The sequence below is a fragment of the Petromyzon marinus genome, chromosome 48 (assembly GCF_048934315.1).
Source record: "Petromyzon marinus isolate PM22_M1 ecotype Great Lakes invasive population chromosome 48, UKy_Petmar_22M1.pri1.0, whole genome shotgun sequence".
In the NCBI taxonomy this organism is placed as follows: Eukaryota; Metazoa; Chordata; class Hyperoartia; order Petromyzontiformes; family Petromyzontidae; genus Petromyzon; species Petromyzon marinus.
The window spans coordinates 100,644-118,419 of record NC_133714.1 but is presented as its reverse complement, the minus strand read 5'-3'; the positions used below and the strand labels follow the sequence as shown (position 1 = coordinate 118,419).

The 17,776-nt window shown below is 52.3% G+C and overlaps 1 protein-coding gene across 1 annotated transcript in view; it reads right to left on the bottom strand.

The window, feature by feature from the left end:
• The window catches only part of LOC116952813 (voltage-dependent calcium channel subunit alpha-2/delta-3-like), a 196,095-nt gene that overhangs the window by 127,425 nt on the left and 50,894 nt on the right, over positions 1–17,776 (bottom strand). Inside the window, exons 4-5 of the mRNA XM_076074414.1 lie at positions 7,266–7,325; positions 2,092–2,239 (exon numbers count right to left, since the gene is read on the bottom strand). Coding sequence (XP_075930529.1) covers positions 2,092–2,239; positions 7,266–7,325 — 208 coding nt within the window. The remainder of the gene's footprint in view (positions 1–2,091; positions 2,240–7,265; positions 7,326–17,776) is intronic.

Below are 17,776 nucleotides of genomic sequence, written 5' to 3'. Positions count from 1 at the left end.
GGGTGGGGAGGGTGGGGAGGGGCTGGGTTGGGAGGGAGGGGCTGGGTGGGGAGGGTGGGGAGGTGCTGGGTGGGGAGGGTGGGGCTGGGTGGGGAGGGTGGGGAGGGGCTGGGTGGGTAGGGTGGGAAGGGGCTGGGTGGGGAGGGTGGGGAGGGTGGGGCTGGGTGGGGGGTGGGAGGGGTGGGGCTGGGTGGGGAGGGGCTTGGTGGGGAGGGGCTGGTCACCAACGTTTAACCTCAAACTCAACGTTTAACCTACTCACGCCGGCTTGTGCCCGCCCTCACAGTTGGGCATATTTGCGGAATACACCACGTGGTGCCGTTGACCCTGGCCATTGACCGAGCAACCCAACGTTCCTACCAGCTCCCTCCACAGGAGTGTCTTTTTTGCTGGTGACTTTGGGTTTCGCATCGAAATCGCATCCAGTATTGTTGCTGCTGACGGCAATCAAAGCGGTTTAAAAGCCAAAGGTCTCTCCATGTCTCTCGTCTGTCTCATCTCTCTCCGCTGGTCAACAGCAGCGGCAGAGCTAACGCTGATGGGAGCCCCACCCCTCCACCATCTCCTTCTCCCTCCTCCCCCCACCTGCTCCCCACCTCCTACCTCCGCCTCCTCCTCCTCGACCTCCTCCATCCTACTCCCCCACCTCCTACCGCTGCCTCTTCCTCGCCCTCCTCCTCGCTCTGCCCCTCCTCTTCCCTCTTATCTATCTCCTCCTGTCCCCCCTCCCTCGTCGTCGCCCTCCTCCCCCCTCCTCTCCCCCCACTCCTCCCCCCTTCTCCACCATCTCCCCTCCCCTTCCTCACTCCCCGGGTCCCCCTTTTCGGCCAGACGAGCAAGGCAGCCCCCCCCCCATTCATTAGCCGGGATGACACAAAGACAAAGATCCCCCGTATAGCCTTAAACAGACTGTTGGGGCAAGTGCTGTTATCAAGCAGCAGCGCCTTTGCAGGCCGGCACTGTGGCACACGAGGGACAAAGTGGGTGGCCAGCACCACGCTCGGCCGCCTTTGTCTCCCCAGTAGCAATGTTTCTTGCACACCGCACCAGATACTCATTTGAGGCCCAGTCGACCGAGGGGAGGCCCAGGACCGGTTCAGATAATCGTCAATCGTGATGGTGGTGGCCGGGAGTGGCGATACTTTAGTACACACCGCTACAAACCAGGCACTCATTTGAGTCGACCTCGGGGTGGCTTATCGTCATCATCGCGTGGTCAATTATAGCAGCAGCCAAATACCGTCTCTCTCAACGCAGGATGCCGATTCTCAAATGTGGAGGGGGAAAAGCCGGAGGAGGACCCGGAGAAAAATCCACACGACCATCACGAAGAGAAAGACGGAAACTCCAAATATACAGAAAGCGTCAGGGTCGAGATCAAACCCACGACCTCCTGCATATCATGCGAGGTAGTTAACATCCACGAACCACCGTAATGATGATGAGAGTGAGAGACACGCAAACTCCAGATATGCAACAGACATCGTCAGAGTCGGGATTGAATCCACGATCTCATCTGCACACCATAAGATGCAAACTCCACAGATTCACCCAATGAGGTTGAGCACTTGGTGGGCAGAAGAGCAGTGCTTATGAAGGCTGCTACCGTGGCCGCATGTCCTGTGAGCTGGACAGGCTGGTCGGGACCACGCACACCCGGCCGCCTTTGTCTTCCCCAGTGCTGGTGATTGTTATGTTTGTTCGTTACACACCGCAACAGGTAAAACTAAAATAATAATAATAATTTGAGGCTGAGTTGACCTAGCGCAGGCCCAGGACCTGGGACCGGTTGATGTAATCGCCACTGCTGTTGGCTGCGAGCAGGAATCGAACTTGTGAGTGAACAAGTAGGCATACAGCTGAGAGTACAGGTAGGTGTACAAGTGAGGGTACAGGTAGGTGTACAGGTAAGTGTACAGGTGGGCACACCGGTTATTGTATAGGTATCCATGCAGCTTATTGAGCGTGCGGTGGGGTGTGAGCATGGCAGGGCGAGCGTCGCGGGGGGGGCGAATGGTGAGCGTTGGGGGCGAGCGGTGCGCATTGGGGGCGAGCGGTGAGCGTTGCAGGTGAGCGGTGAGCGCGCCTCACCCTTGTTGTAGACGTTGGTGGGCACCTGTACCCCGCTGAGGCTCGTGTTCACTGACATGTTGTTGTAGTGCTCGTTGGGCTCCAGGCCCAGCTCCAGGCCGTAGTTGTCTCTCTCGTCCTGCATGCTCAGCGCCGTGTAGTAGGGGTACTGCGCACAGACACACGGACAAAGATCCCCCGTGTAGCCTCAACGGGCTGTTGGGGCAAGTGCTGCTAGCGAGTTTCATCAATGAAGGCTGGCACTGTGACATACAAGGTGATGGATACTAAAAACAAGGACAAAGATCCCCCGTGTAGCCTGCAACTGACTGTTGGGGCAAGTTCAGTTAGCGAGCACCTATGAAGGCCGGCACAGCACACGAGTGGGTGGGTGGACAGCACCACGCCCGGCCGCCTTTGTCTCCCTCATGGCGATGTTAACACATCGCACAGGTACTCATTTGAGGCTGAGTTTACTTAGGGGAGGCTCAGAACCGGCTCAGAAAATCGTCACTAGTGTTGGCCGTGAGTGGGAATCGAACCCGGGTCGCCAGGTTCGTAGCGCAGCGCGCTTCCCGCTACACTACCGCTCCCTACACACACACAAACGGACACACGCACACACAGGGACAACAAGAACAACCGCCATTCGCCACTAAGTGGCGGTGACGTCACCACGACGCTTGTGCCAGGCTATGTGCACTTTGAGGCCACGTGAAGTGTCGAACGCCCGCTGGCAGGAGGTCACGGGGCAGACCCAGGTGCCACTGGTCGACTGACTGAGACGACTGGCTGATACAGCACCTGTGTCCCCTACTGTGCCAACTTGCTGTGCTTTAGCCACCCGGAGCTCCACTCGTCGTTGTGAGCGTCGCTCCTCCGCAATCCGTTGTTGTTGGAGGGCGACTGCCTCCAACTGCCCAGTAGCGTCCTTCACGAGCCTCCTCCACAGAGGCCGATCTTGACACCGCTGGTACCAGTCAGCTCCACATCCTCCTGTACCACATCACTCCATCTCTTCTCTAGCCTGTGCCGCGCCCGTTTCGCCCCCTCGATCTGGCCGAACAAAAGCTGTTTAGGCATGCGGTGGCTGGGCATGCGGATTACATGGCCCAGCCAATGCAGCCTTCCCTGCCAGAGGAGCTCACCGATGGGACTTTGTCCAGATCTTTCAAGGATTATGAGCTCCTCACACAATTCAGCCTAGTTAAACCCAGGATGGATCTTAAATGTTTTTAACCAGCGACGATGTTGCATTAGGGGGGTCCACGTTTCGCAAGCGTAAGGGAGGTAGCTTCCACACAGCGTTACTCAACCGATGAAAATATAATGCCGCTCGACTGATTCCGAGTGAGACCTCTGCTGTTAAACCGGAGCCGGTCACGAGCACACTGCCCAGGTATGGGAAACTCTCCACTCTCTCGACAACTGCCCTATCACCAATTGGGAGTTTTGGGGGTGGAGGGTTCGATGACCCAGGCAGGTGCGTAGTTTTGGAGGTGCTGATGGTAAGGCCCCACCCTCTTAGTGGTAAGCTCCAGGTTCAGCAGCAACGCCTCCAACTCCTCCTCTGAGTGAGCAGCAATTACCAGATCATCTACATACGTAAACATTGTTGAGCAATAGGGAGCCATCCCTTGACCGCACCTGGGTATCGATCAGCCTCCCATTATATCTGTACCAGATGCAAATTCCTCCGGCACAGCTATTGAAGGCTTCCCGAACTACGTGGTCGAAATAGATGTTAAATAATGTGGGAGCCAGAGTACATCCCTGTCACACACCAAGGTGTACAGGGAATGGCTCTGACTCCCGGCCACATAGTTTTACCCGGGCCCACTCCCCATCATAAAGGTCCTTAATGATCATGAGCAACGGGTCAGGGACTCCAAAAGGACGAAGAACAACCCAGAGCCCAGGCCTACTAATGGTATCATCGGCCTTGGCCAGGTCAATAAAGCAGAGAAGTAGGTCTTGTTGGAATTCCCTACACCTCTGCTGTAGCAGACAGACAGAAAATATGGCATCTGTGCAGGACTGCCCTTTCCTGTAACCGCATTGGGGCTCCGCAAGCCTCTCCTCAGCCTGCCTAGAAAGGTGATGTTGAATAATCATTACCAGGACCTTTCCCGGAAAAAAATTGAGGAGTGAGACGCCCCTATAGTTGTTACAGTCTGTGCGGTCCCCCTTCTTAAAGAGGGGGGCCACCAGGGCATCCTTCCAGTCCTGCGGAACCCGTCCAGTGGTCCAGACTGTTGTTATGATGTCATGTAGGGCAGTCTGTGCACAAACGCCAACCTCCCTCAGTATTTCGCTTGGGAGATCATCTCTGCCCGGTGCCTTTCCTGGTCTCAGACTCTGGATCGCCTTCAGTACTTCCTCAACAAATGGCACCTCAGCCAGCCACTCACAGGGGGTGACTTCTTCCAATATTTGAGGCACCGCAGCCTCATGCAGGGTCATCCCCACTTTGTGCCACGATGTTTTCCTGGCTGAGGGATTTCCCCTCCCCCAGGACCTCATAGAAATGCTCAGCAAATCTGCAAACCTGTTTCTGGGGGTCGGAAATTAGATCACCGTTCTTTCCCCTAATGATGGTAATAGGCGTGGCGCTGCAGGTTATTTTTTTATGGAATTAAAGAGCAATTTGTGATCGCAGGCCATTGAGGCAGATTCCATCTCCTCAGAAACCCGCGACCACCACCCATCCTTGCAGCGCCTCATGGCTCTCCGAATCTCCAAGCGAAGGCTGTGGTAAGCCTCCTCATTCTCTGACGTGGGATGCTGTAGATTATTTGAGTGGGCCTGTCGCTTTTTCTCAGCCAGCTTGAACACCTCCTTTGTCAGCTCGGTTCTCTGGGGAGGTCTAGACCGTGTACCCAAAGGAGCCATTGCAGCGGCATGAGCCACAGTCCTAGAACTCGCCCATTTACCCTCGACATCTGGAGGAGTGGGGGACGATGCCAACCCCAGCCGCAAGCGATGATTAAATTCTCGCTTGCAACTTTCATCAGTTAGCTGAGACCATGCCACTAAGGGTTTGAATGGGGCCCTGGGTGTACACCCACCACTGGAGTGGAAGAATGGCAGGCGCATCTTACAGATGACAAGTCGATGGTCAGTGGGCAGATCAGCTCCACGGTAGGTCCTGGTGTCAAGGACATGGGCCCGCATCTGCTGTTCCGTCCCTATGTAGCCCAGCAGATGTTCTTGCTTGGATCCGGCATGCATCCATGATGTTGTGTGGATGCGTGGATGCGCCGATGCCGGAACAGCATGTTGGAAATTACAAGCCCATAGGCTGCACAAAAAACTAGCAGCCTCCTGCCGTTGTTATTAAAGCTGATCTGGCCCATGCCTTCAAATCACTTCAGACCAGGCGCCAGCATCATACCAACTCGGGCATTGAAGTCACCCAACAAGATGACCCCATCCCGAGGGGCAACTTTAGCCAGCACCTGTGACAGGAGGTCATAGAAGGCATCTGACTAATCGGCCTTGCCTGCATCCCTCCACAGATGTTCGTCTTCAGTGGGGGCATAAGTAACAACGACCACCACTCCTCGCCTCTGGTTGATGGGAAGGCGAGCCCTTCCCACGCACACACCCACACGCACACACAAGGATACCCACACGCACACACCCACACGCACACACAAACTCTCACACACAGGGATACGCACACGCACACACCCACACGCACAACAACAACAACAACAACCGCCATTCGCCACTAAGTGGCGGTGACGTCACCACGACGCTTGTGCCAGGCTATGTGCACCATGAGGCCACTTGAAGTGTCGAACTCCCGCTGGCAGGAGGTCACGGGGCATACCCAGGTGCCACGGGTCGACTGAGATGACTGGCTGATGCACCACCTGTGCCCCCTACTGTGCCAACCTGCTGTGCTTTAGCCACCCGGCGCTCCGCTCGTTGTTCTGAGTGTCGCTCCTCCGGCCTCCGTTGTTGTTGGAGGGCGACTACCTCCAACTGCCCAGTAGCATCCTTCACGAGCCTCCTCCACAGAGGCCGATCTTGACACTGCTGGTACCAGTCATCGGCAAGTCCACTCAGCTCCACGTCCTCCTGTACCACATCATCCATCTCTTCTCTAGCCCGTGCCGCGCCCGCTTAGCCCCCTCAATCCGGCCGAACAAAAGCTGTTTCGGCATGCGTTGGCTGGGCATGCGGGCATAATGACCCAGCCATCGCAGCCTTGCCCGCCAGAGGAGCTCACCGATGGGACCTTGCCCAGATCTTTCAAGGATTTGTGAGCTCCTCACACAATCCAGTCTGGTTAAACCCAGGATGGATCGTAGGCAGGCCAGCCTAAATATTTCTAACCGGCGAAAATGTTCCATTAGGGGGGGCCACGTTTCGCAAGCGTAGAGAAGGGAGGGAATGACCGTGGCCGAGAAGACCTGAAGCTTAGTGCGGAGCGACAGACCAGGTAGCTTCCACACAGCGTTACGCAACCGATGAAAAGATATTGCCGCTCGACTGATTCGGAGTGAGACCTCTGCTGGTAAACTGGAGCCAGTCATAAGCACACTGCCCAGGTATGGGAAACTCTCCACTCTCTCCACAACTGCCCCATCACCGATTGGGAGTTGTGAGGGTGGAGTGTCCGATGGTACAAAATACCCAGGCACACGCACACACACACTCTCACACACAGGGATACGTACACACACACTCTCACTGCTGAATCGACACAACGCTCACCGTTTCCCCCCGTGAGGTGCATGTCCCACCGCCCCACTGCACTGAGCACCACCCACGTTTATCACAGGCACGCTCGCTTGCTCACTCACACAAAGACAAAGATCCCCTGTGTAGCCTTCACAAGCTGCTTGGGGCAAGGGCTGTGCTGTTCGCGTGCAGCTGCTATGGAGGCCGGCACTGTGACACACGAGGGCGGGCGGGCAGCAGCACCACGCGGGGCCGCCTTTGTCTCTCCCCAGTAGCAATGTTTTCACACCGCACCGGGATCTCATTTGAGGCAGCCACCAAGAGAGTATGCAGGCGGTGCAACTGCGCCCATGGACACCCCTGGGGCCCCACGGGACTCACGTGACCCATGCACCCCACGGACTCCATGGACCCCACGGGACCCAGGAGGCCCACGGGGACCGAGGAGACCGAGGTGGCCCGGGGGGGGGGGGGGGGGGGAGGAGCCGAGGGGGCGACCTCACCTCGAGGTTTTCGTCGAAGGTGTGGTTCATGTTCGCCTCTTCCGCGGCCTCCACTAGGCGCTGAACACACACACACAGCAACAACATCATCGGCAGCAGCATCAGCAACAATATCATCATCAGCAGCAATATCATCAGCAGCAGCAATATCATCATCAGCAGCAATATCATCACCAGCAGCAGCAGAATCACCATCAGCAGCATCACCACCAGCAGCATCACCATCAGCAGCATCAGCAACAGCAGCATCAGCATCAGAAGCAGCACCGGGGGCCATTAAACGCTCCCCAGAGAAGAGAGAGGATATCACATCGAAAGTGAGGGAGAGTGGAGGGGAGTGGAGTGAGATGAGAGGGGAGAGGGGATATCGCCTCTGAGTCCGTACGGCATCAACATGGTGGACATGATAATTATGGTGCTGATGGTGGGGGTTAGTGGTGGTAATGGTGATGATTATGATGGTGCTGATGGTGGTGGTCATGATAATGATGGTGATGATGCCGGTGGTAGTGGTGGTGATGGTGGTGATGATGATGATCAGTACCATCATGCTCAGTACCATCATCAGAACCATCATCACCATCAGTACCATCATCACTAACACCACCATCAGCACCATCATCATCATCACCACCATCAGTACCATCATTATCAGTACCATCATCATCATTACCATCATCAGTACCATCATTATCAGTACCATCGTCATCAGTACCATCATCATCAGTACCATCATTATCAGTACCATCGTCATCAGTACCATCATTACCATTACCGTCATTATATCACCATCATTATCAGTGCCATCAGTACCATCATCATCACTATCTCCATCATCAGCACCATTATCATCACCACCATCATCATCAGGACCATCATTACGGTACAGGCAGATCGCTGACAAACCTCATCCTCCCCCACGACCCCCCTACCGACCGCCTTTGTCTCCCCAGCGGCGACGATCGCTGCGTACCGCACCTGGAAATTCATTTGAGGCTGAGTCGACCTAGGGAAGGCCAAGCTCCGGTGCAAAGAATGTCTCGTTTACACATCCCACTAGTGGCAGCGTCGGTTTCGACGTTTAGTGTCTCATCCGCAGCAGAGTGAGTCCTTGCTTGAACCAATGTTAGATTGTATTAGTCTGTTGTTGTTATTGTATTCGTTTGGTGTTGTTGATGTTCTTGTTGTTTTTTATGTTCATGTTGTTGATGTTGATGCTGTTGGTGTTGTTGTTGATGTTATATTATATTCGTCTGTTGTTGTCGATGTTCTTATTGATGTTATTGACGTTACATTGTATTCATCTGTCGTTGTTGATCTTCTTGTTGTTGATGTTGTTGATGCTGTTGATGTTGTTGTTGATGCTGTTATTGTTATCTTTGTTGCTGTTCGTGCTCTTGCTGTTGTTGCTGTTTGTGATGTGCGCCGCGGAAGGAGTTTGCACGCTCCGCTGGGTTTTGTTACCCCCCCACGGCGACTCGCGTCTCGGTGCGTCGCCACGGCTCCAGTGGGCAGTTGGGGCCGTGCATCTTCGATTGCACAACACCGCGCCGGCTTATTGAGCAGCAGCCGCTTCAGAATGCGTAGCGCAGGAGGAACCCGATGAGCTATGAAGCTCTTTTTTTAATCACAGATGTCCAGTAAAGGGGGCCCATGGGGTTAAAACGTCACAACAACTAACAACAACCAACACAATACACACAAATACACGAAGTATAGAAAAAGTAAGCAAATCACTTATATTTCGATTTAAAGCTTTCGTGACTGCAATTATATACCATGAGAGATTCGTTCATGAGGCCATTCACATATACAAGCACAGAGACAATTTCAACCGAGAAGATGGATTCTGGCTTAGTAACCATTGGAAAGATGTTTTAAACCATTTCTGTTCTTAATTAATTGTATTTTTACGATGACCTTCAGACCGGAGCTCTTTGGCCAGCATTGACTCTTAATACCTCTCACACCACGGTTAATGGTATGGTTTACAACATGGAGTATAATAGCGCCTCGCAGCTGTCTCTCTCCCCCTCCTCTGTTCCGACCATGGATGAACTCGTCCGTCTGAACGGGGCCCGTAGCTATCCATGGTGCTAAAGTTGAGGGTAAGAATCCACCCATTTTTTCGCCATATAGCATTGTGATATATAACGACTTATTGTTGGTAGCTTAGCTGATTGGAGAATATAGAGTTTATTGATAACATTAAGGTAATTTATATTTTAGTTTTTTATTGGTTCACTATATAGTACTGTGAATAGCTCAGATGTGTAGGCCTTGACTTCAACATAGTCATTTCTGTGAGCAGTCACTAGCTAATCACTCAGTTATTTCAATGCTAAATTCGCCTAGTTATTTCAATGCTAAATTCTCCTGTTTGATTTGTACTAAGTGCCTCGGTGAATGTGTATGCTCTGACTTTAACGTAGCTATTTCTGTGACCAGTTACAAGCTAATCACTCAGCTATTTCAATGCTAAATTCTATGCTAATTCCTTTGTCAAGGGGTGCCTCTGCGGATGTGTATGCTTTAACTTAGCTATTTCAATGCTAAATTCTATGCTAATTCCTTTATCAAGGGGTGCCTCTGCAGATGTGTATGCTTTAACTTTTAACATAGCTGTTTCTGTGACCAGTCACAAGCTAATCATTCAGCCATTTCAATGCTAAATTATATGCTAATTCCTTTGTCAAGGCGCTTTGTTCCTCTCACACAGCTTAAAGGCCGTGATCTGAACGTGGCTCTTTCACTCCAGCGCTGTCCTACCAGACAGTCTCGTCCCTTCACCTGATGAAGGCCGCTTGTGTTGTGGCCGAAACGTCGTGAGAATATTATTGTGTTATTTTATTTTATCAATTTATTATTTTATTCTCATTCTACATGACTTTACCGAAAGAACCAAAGAAGATGAAATCACTTATAGACAAGGACTACTCTACTTACGACCGAGTTGGGTTCCAGGGGATTGTTCGTAAGTAGATTTGTTTGTAAGAACCAACTTTACTCCCGTCGATTCCAAACGTGTTGTACGGCGTGTACACTAAACACGAGAATGGTTTTAGAAGTGGTATCTGGTTCTTCATGTTTTGCAGATGTAGATGCCACTGGTTCTTTATTTTCTGTAGATGCCACTGGTTCTTCATGTTCTGCAGATGTAGGTGCCACTGGTTCTTCATGTTCTGCAGATGTAGATGCCACTGGTTCTTCATGTTCTGCAGCTGTAGATGCCACTGGTTCTTCATGTTCTGCAGATGTAGATGCCACTGGTTATTCATGTTCTGCAAATGTAGATGCCACTGCTTCTTCATGATCTGCAGATGTAGATGCCACTGGTTCTTCATGTTCTGCAGATGTAGATGCCACTGGTTCTTCATGTTCTGCAGATGTAGATGCCACTGGTTATTCATGTTCTGCAGATGTAGATGCCACTGCTTCTTCATGATCTGCAGATGTAGATGCCACTGGTTATTCATGTTCTGCAGATGTAGATGCCACTGGTTCTTCATGTTCTGCAGATGTAGATGCCACTGGTTCTTCATGTTCTGCAGATGTAGATGCCACTGGTTATTCATGTTCTGCAGATGTAGATGCCACTGCTTCTTCATGTTCAGTAGATGTAGATGCCACTGGTTATTCATGTTCTGCAGGTATAAGATGCCACCACCGCCATCTTTTGCGCGGCGGTAGAACTTACGACTCTCGGTCCGAACAGACAACAGGACATAATGGACAGTTTTGTGTGTACCTCTGAAAGTTCGTAGTCGAATGTTCGTAAGTAGACAAGTCCCTGTATCTACAAATAACCAGGGGTTCGGGTGTTAAATTCCGGAAGGCAGACCTGGGTCATACTGCAGGCACAGTAATCATAAATGTACTGCCCACACATAATCTGCAGAGCCAGTGGTGGAAACTCCACGTTCCTATGGCGGGGACGACAATCCAGCCAAATGAGCCCCATTGAGCCGTTGGCACTCAACCTCCTGGTTGCAACTTCAGCGGAGCCAGCGGTGGAAATTTTGCATTCCTATGACAGGGACGAGTATGACAAATGAGCCCCAATTGAAGCACTGGTGCTCATATGCTGATTATAGTAGTGTATAGACCATGGCTCGTGATGATAATGATGATATGTTATCGAAGTGAGAAGGATCGAGGAGGCCTTCATCCAGCAGTGGAAAGGCCATGGCTGATGATGATTATCTTAATTGTCTGAATCTGAAGTGCTGGCGCAGTGGTTAGTACTCCGTGTCTCTCCCTCTGTCTCTCCCTTTATCTCTCTGTGCCTCTCCGTGTATGTCCCTCTGACTCTCTCTCTGTCTCTCTCTCTCTCCATGTCTATCCCTCTGTCTCTCACTCTGTCTCTCACTCTGTCTCCCTCTCTGTCTCTCTCTCTTTGTCTCTACCTCTGTCTCTGTCTCTCTTTCTACGGTGCCAGGGAGGATCGGCCCCACCAGTACTTACGCTTCCAGCGGCTCATTCCAACAATTTTCAGGAGACTGGGGGTGCCCTTCTACACCAGCAGCTTCGTAAATGGGGTGCCTTACCTGGCTAACAAGCGCCACGACCTCGCCAACTTCGTCTGTGCCCAAGCGAAGATGGCGGTGTACAAGACGAGGAAAAAGATGCTGGAAGGTGACACTGACGGCTGCTCTGTGCTTCCAGTATTCAGGGGCCTGCTTAAGGCACGGCTCAGGCTGGAGCACGCATACCACACACATGTCGGTGATTTGCACGTCTTCTTCGAACGCTGGGGAGCCGGAAAAGCCCTCTGTACCAGCGTGGACGGCACCCTCATGTTCACCATCTGAAGCGCTCTCTCGTCACCATGGCGTGCGCGATGGCCACCACAACCACGTGACTTTTCTTTCGTGTTGTGCGCGGTGCTTTTAGCGCCACAGCGCGTGGATTTATAGCGTTTATTTTCATTTGTGTTGCTGGTGACTTTGTGTATTTCATATCGGAATCGCCTCCAGTGCTGTTGCTGCTGGCGGCAATAAAAGTTGTTTAAAAGTCAAAAGTCTCTTCCATTCTCTCTCTCCATCACTTTCTCTGACTGTATCTCTCCGCATCTATTTTTCTCTATGTCTCTCTGTCTGCAGCTCTATCTCTCTCTACATATCTCTCTTAATTGTTTCACTGTGCATCTCTCTCTCATCTCGTTGTCCTTCCCCCGCACCTCTGATTAGCGCAGTTGGCTACGTAGGTTGCAAAAGAAGTTCAACATACATACATCTCTCCCACCTTCATCACCTTTCTCATCTCTCTCTCTCCCATCCACTAATCTCTTTCTCTCACTCACTGTCTCATCTGTCTCTTATCTCTCTACTTATCTCTCTCCATTTCTTTATCCCTTTCTGTGTCTCTCTCACCTACTTCTCTCATCTATCTTGCTCATCTCTCTATAATCACATCTCTCTAATTTCTCTCTGATCTCTCTCTCCCTCTCTATAATCTCTAATCTCCCTATCATCTCCCTCATCTCTCTTTCTCTCTATAATCTCATCTCTCACATCTACCTCTAATCTCTATCTCCCTCTCTATAATATCTCTCATCGCTATCTCTCTCTCCCTCTCATTTCTCTCGCTCTCTTTCTAATATCTCTCTCATTTCTCTCTCTAATCTCTCTCTCATTTCTCTCTCTTTTTTATTTTATTTATTTTTTATTTCTCTTTATATTTTTTATCTTTTTTACGATCAGAGGAAACAAGAAGATGCTCGGTGTAGTCGGCACTTTGCTGCGTTCATCATTTCGTTTTTTAATGCTTTGCTTTATGTAAACCCCCCCCTTTAAATGAAAGACCCAACAAAATATTTTTTCTTTTTTCTGCTCTCTCTTTCATCTCTCTCTCTATTTCATTTCTCTCTCTAATCTCTCTCATTTCTCTCTCTAATCTCTCTCTCTCATTTCTCTCTCTCATCTCTCTCTAATCTCTCTCTCCCTCTGATTTCTCTCACTCTCTCTTTAATATCTCTCTCTTTCATCTCTCTCTAATCTCTCTCTCTAATCTCTTTCTCATCTCTCTCTCTCTTTCATATCTCTCTCTAATCTATCTCTCTTTCATCTCCCTCTCTCTCTCATTTCTCTCTCTAATCTCTCCCTCTCTCTTTTTCTTATTTTACAATCAGAGGAGACAAGGAGATGCTCGGTGTAGTCGGCACTTTGCTTCGGTCATCATTTCGTTTTTTTTCGAATGCTTTGCTTTATGTAACCCCCCCCCCCCCCCCTTTTAAATGAAAGACCCAACACATTTTTTTAAAACTACGACAAGTGCTGCATCTGCACGCAGCCCTTCCCACAGTCAAATGGCCTCTGACGGGTAGCTTATATCTGCATGCAGAGCTCTCCGTCATCTGCCACCGAGCACACGGCCTCTTCCAGCGCCCACTGCTCCTTGAAGGCCGGCACGGCGTGGGTCAGCCGCGCATGGCGGAACTCCAGCCACACCCAGGCTCCGACCAGAGCGCGGAAGATGCCCAGGCTGCTGGCCGGACGTTGCCCCTCCAGGGCTACCTTCCTCGCCCTGTATATGGCAAGCTTGGCGTAGCCGAAGACCACGTTGACCAGCCCCTGAAGATGTTGGGGTCCTTTGCCCTTCGGGTATTCAAAGATGAGGACCGTCGGGGAGAAGTGGAGGCTGAACCTTAGGAGGATGTTTCTCAGGACCTTGAACAGCGAGTCCAGGCTCTTGCACTCCACATATTGGTGCGCCACCGTCTCCACTTTACCACAGAACCGGCACTCCGGGGACGTGCCGGTGAAGCGCGCCAGGGAGGCGTTGGTGATGACGGTGCCGTGGGCGATGCTCCAGCTGAGGTCGCCGATACAGTTATACGTCGGGCTGGAGTAGAGTTGCCTCCAGCGAGGCCCCTCCGGAGAGATGCAGGGCCAGGGCTTTCCTCCAGGCATGGTCCTTGTGGCTCCTCAGGGTGTCCTGTTGGTGAAACCGGACCATGTAGGAGTAGAGCACCTTGCTCTTTACATTTGCGAAGGCCACCTCCGGCAGATCTTCCAGCCGGCACAGGTTGTGATCCGCCTTCGTTTGTCGGCATTGGCGATGCAGTGGCGGGGGACCGAGAGGGGCCTCGTCATCCCCAACGCCGATGGGGGGCATTCTCCCCACTGCCGCTGAGAAGGCCCCCTTGGCTTCGGCCAGAATCCGGGCAGCCACCCGGAGCGACTGCAGCCCTGTCTTTGCGGCCATGTCTGCTGGTCCGAGCCAACGGCTCCGTGTTTCAGGCTCCACCAGATCTCCCATTCTGGTGAGCCGCGCGTTGGCGAGGCGCCTCTCCATGCCTGGGGTGGCGGTGGTGGATGGCAGCGTTGTCTGTGGGTTCCTGAGGATCGGTTCGAAGACCAGATCCTCGGCCGATCGCGGCTGGTTCAGCCTCCTGACGGCGAGGGAGCTCCATGTCTGCAGGACGCTCCTGTAGAAAGGTGGCAGCTGTCCCAGTGGGAGACCCTGCAGGTCCATGTAGAATAGTTATTTGGAGCACTGCAGACCCCCCAGCTGTTTCAGGAGGAAGGAGGTCGTAACGCTCCAGGCCGGTGCAGGGGCGGCATTCAGGAACTTTTGCGTGGCCTGAAGTCGGAAGGTTGGCAGTTGATTCTGCACACACACCAGCTCGTGACCGCCCTCGTCCAGTGGCAGGGCCAGGACCCCAGCCGTGACCCGGTGTCCTCCACCCGACCAGAAGTCGAGGACTCGCTTCTGAAGTGCGTTGACGAGACTCATAGGGGGGTGCAGGGAGAAAAGCCGGTGCCACAGCATGGACGTCACCAGCTGGTTCACCACTAACGTCTTTGTCCTCTCTCATCTCTCTCGCTCTCTCTTTAATCTCTCTCTCTTTCATCTCTCTCTCTAATCTCTCTCTCATTTCTCTCTCTAATCTCTCATTTCTCTCGCTCTCTCTTTCATCTCTCTCTTTCATCTCTCTCTCTCATTTCTCTCGCTCTCTCTTTCATCTCTCTCTTATCTCTCTCTCTCATTTCTCTCACTCTCTCTTTCATCTCTCTCATCTCTCTCTCTCTCTCTAACCTCTCTCTCATTTATCTCTCTAATCTTTCTCTAATTTCTCTCTCTCTCTCATTTCTCTCTCTCTCATCTCTCTCTCTAATCTCTCTCTCATCTCTCTGTCATTTCTCTCTCTAATCTCTCTCTCATCTCTCTCTCATTTCTCTCTGTAATCTCTCTCTCTCTCATCTCTCTCTAATCTCTTTTCATCTCTCTCTTTCGTCTCTCTCTCTCTCATCTCTCTCTAATCTCTCTCATTTCTCTCGCTAATCTCTCTCTAATCTCTCTCTCATTTCTCCTGCTCTCTCTTTCATCTCTCTCTCTAATCTCTCTCTTATCTCTCTCGCTCTCTCTAATCTCCGTCTCTCCCATCTCTCGGCATCAATGTCGCTCTTCCTCCTCCTCCGCCTCCTCCAGACTCGGGTTTTGCTTCCACGCCCTCCGCCGCTTGATAATGCCTCCAATTACTCGCTACCGCCATTCTCATCGCTACCCCCCCCCCCCCCCACTTAGGGGGGCGGGCAAATTGCGAGAGGGGAGGGGGGTGGGGGAGAGGAGTGAGAGGGAGAGAGGCATTGCCGGAACAAAATTATCCCAACTTAATGAGAGCAACCCCATCATCATCATGCCCATCAACAGCCCATCAACATCCCCATTACACCCATCAACATCTACATTACACCCATCAACAACCCCATCCACATCCCCATCACACCCATCAACATCCCCATCACACCCATCAACATCCCCATTGACATCTCCACCTTCATATCATCCCCATCATCATCATCCCCATCATCGTTATCACAACCCCTATCACCATCCCGATCACCATCCCCACCATCATCCCCACCATCATCAACACAATCATCAACATCATCATCCTCACCATCATTCCCATCATCATCGCCATCATCATCACCATCCCGATCACCATCCACGATGTTCGGTGATGGGGGGATGGGGGTAGGGAGGGGGGTGAAGGGGAGGGAGGAGGGGAGGGGGGTAAAGATGGGGGGTAGGGGGGTGGGGGGCCTGGTCGGACTCCCCCCACAGAGCCACGAACCCGGCCACCCGAGTTCGATTCCCGCTCGCGGCTATCACCACCAACACCGGTGACGATTATCTTGAACCGGTACCTGGGCCTCCCCTAGGTCGACTCGGCCTCAAATGAGTACCTGGTGTGGTGGGGAAACATCGCGACGAGGGAGACAAAGGAGGTCGGGCGTGGGGTGCTGGCCACCCACCCCATCGTGTGCTGTGCCGGCCTTCATAGGTGCTGCTACTCGCTAACAGCACTTGCCCCTACAGTCTGTTAAGGCTGCACGGCGGATGTGTGTATTTGTTTGTGTACAGCACACACACCACCCACACCACACTTTATGATTTAATTACCCAGATGATATCTTCACCTGACTCTCCACACATCTCTCTCCCCAGATCTCCCCATGTCTCCCCCACATCTCTCTCCCCAAGTTGTCTCCTGCCCTTGTCCCCATCGTCTCGCAACTTTCTCTCCATCGACCACGACGCTAACCCCCCCCCCCACCAAAACATCAACCAAGACGTGTCACTCCCCCCCCCACCAAGACATCGACCAAGAAATCTCACCCCTCCCCTCTACTAAGACATCGACCAAGAAATCTCACCCCCTCCACCCCCACCAAGACATCGACCAAGAAATCTCACACCCCCCCCCCCCACTAAGACATCGACCAATACATCTCACCCCCCCCCCCCCCACCAAGACATCAACCAATACATCTCAACCCCCCCACCCCACCACCAGGACATCGACCAAGACATCTCATCCCTCTCGTTAATTTTGCGCCAACAACCTCCAGGATTTTTTTCTCTGTCACCGCCTCCAGAGGGGAACTCCTGGGGGTGGGAACGCAACGGGAGGTGCCCTGCGTCAACCACTCCATGTTAAGGTTCCGGGGGCTCAGATATGTCCTGCGTGCCCGTGCTCCAGAGTTTGGAGGAAAGTAGCTGATGAGGCTCGCTCACCAATCCACTCACCCAGCCCCTCGCTCAGCCACTCACCAATGCACTCACCCGGCTACTCGCTTAGTCACTCACTCAGCCACTCACCAATTCACTCACTCAGCTACTCGCTCAGTCAGTCACTCACAAAGTCAATCACCCAGCCACTCACCAATCCACTCACTCAGCCACTCACCAATCCACTCACCCAACCGCTCACTCAGCCACTCACAAATCCACTCACCCAGCTACTAGCTCAGTCACTTACTCAGCCACTCACCAATTCGCTCACTCAGCTATTCACTTGGCCACTCACTTACCAAGTCAATCACCCAGCCACTCACCAATCCACTCATCAATCCACTCACCAATCCACTCAGTCAGCCACTCACCAATCCACTCACCCAACCGCTTACTCAGCCACTCACCAATCCACTTACCCAGCTACTCGCTCAGTCCCTCACTCAGCCACTCACCAATTCACTCACTCAGCTACTCACTTGGCCAAT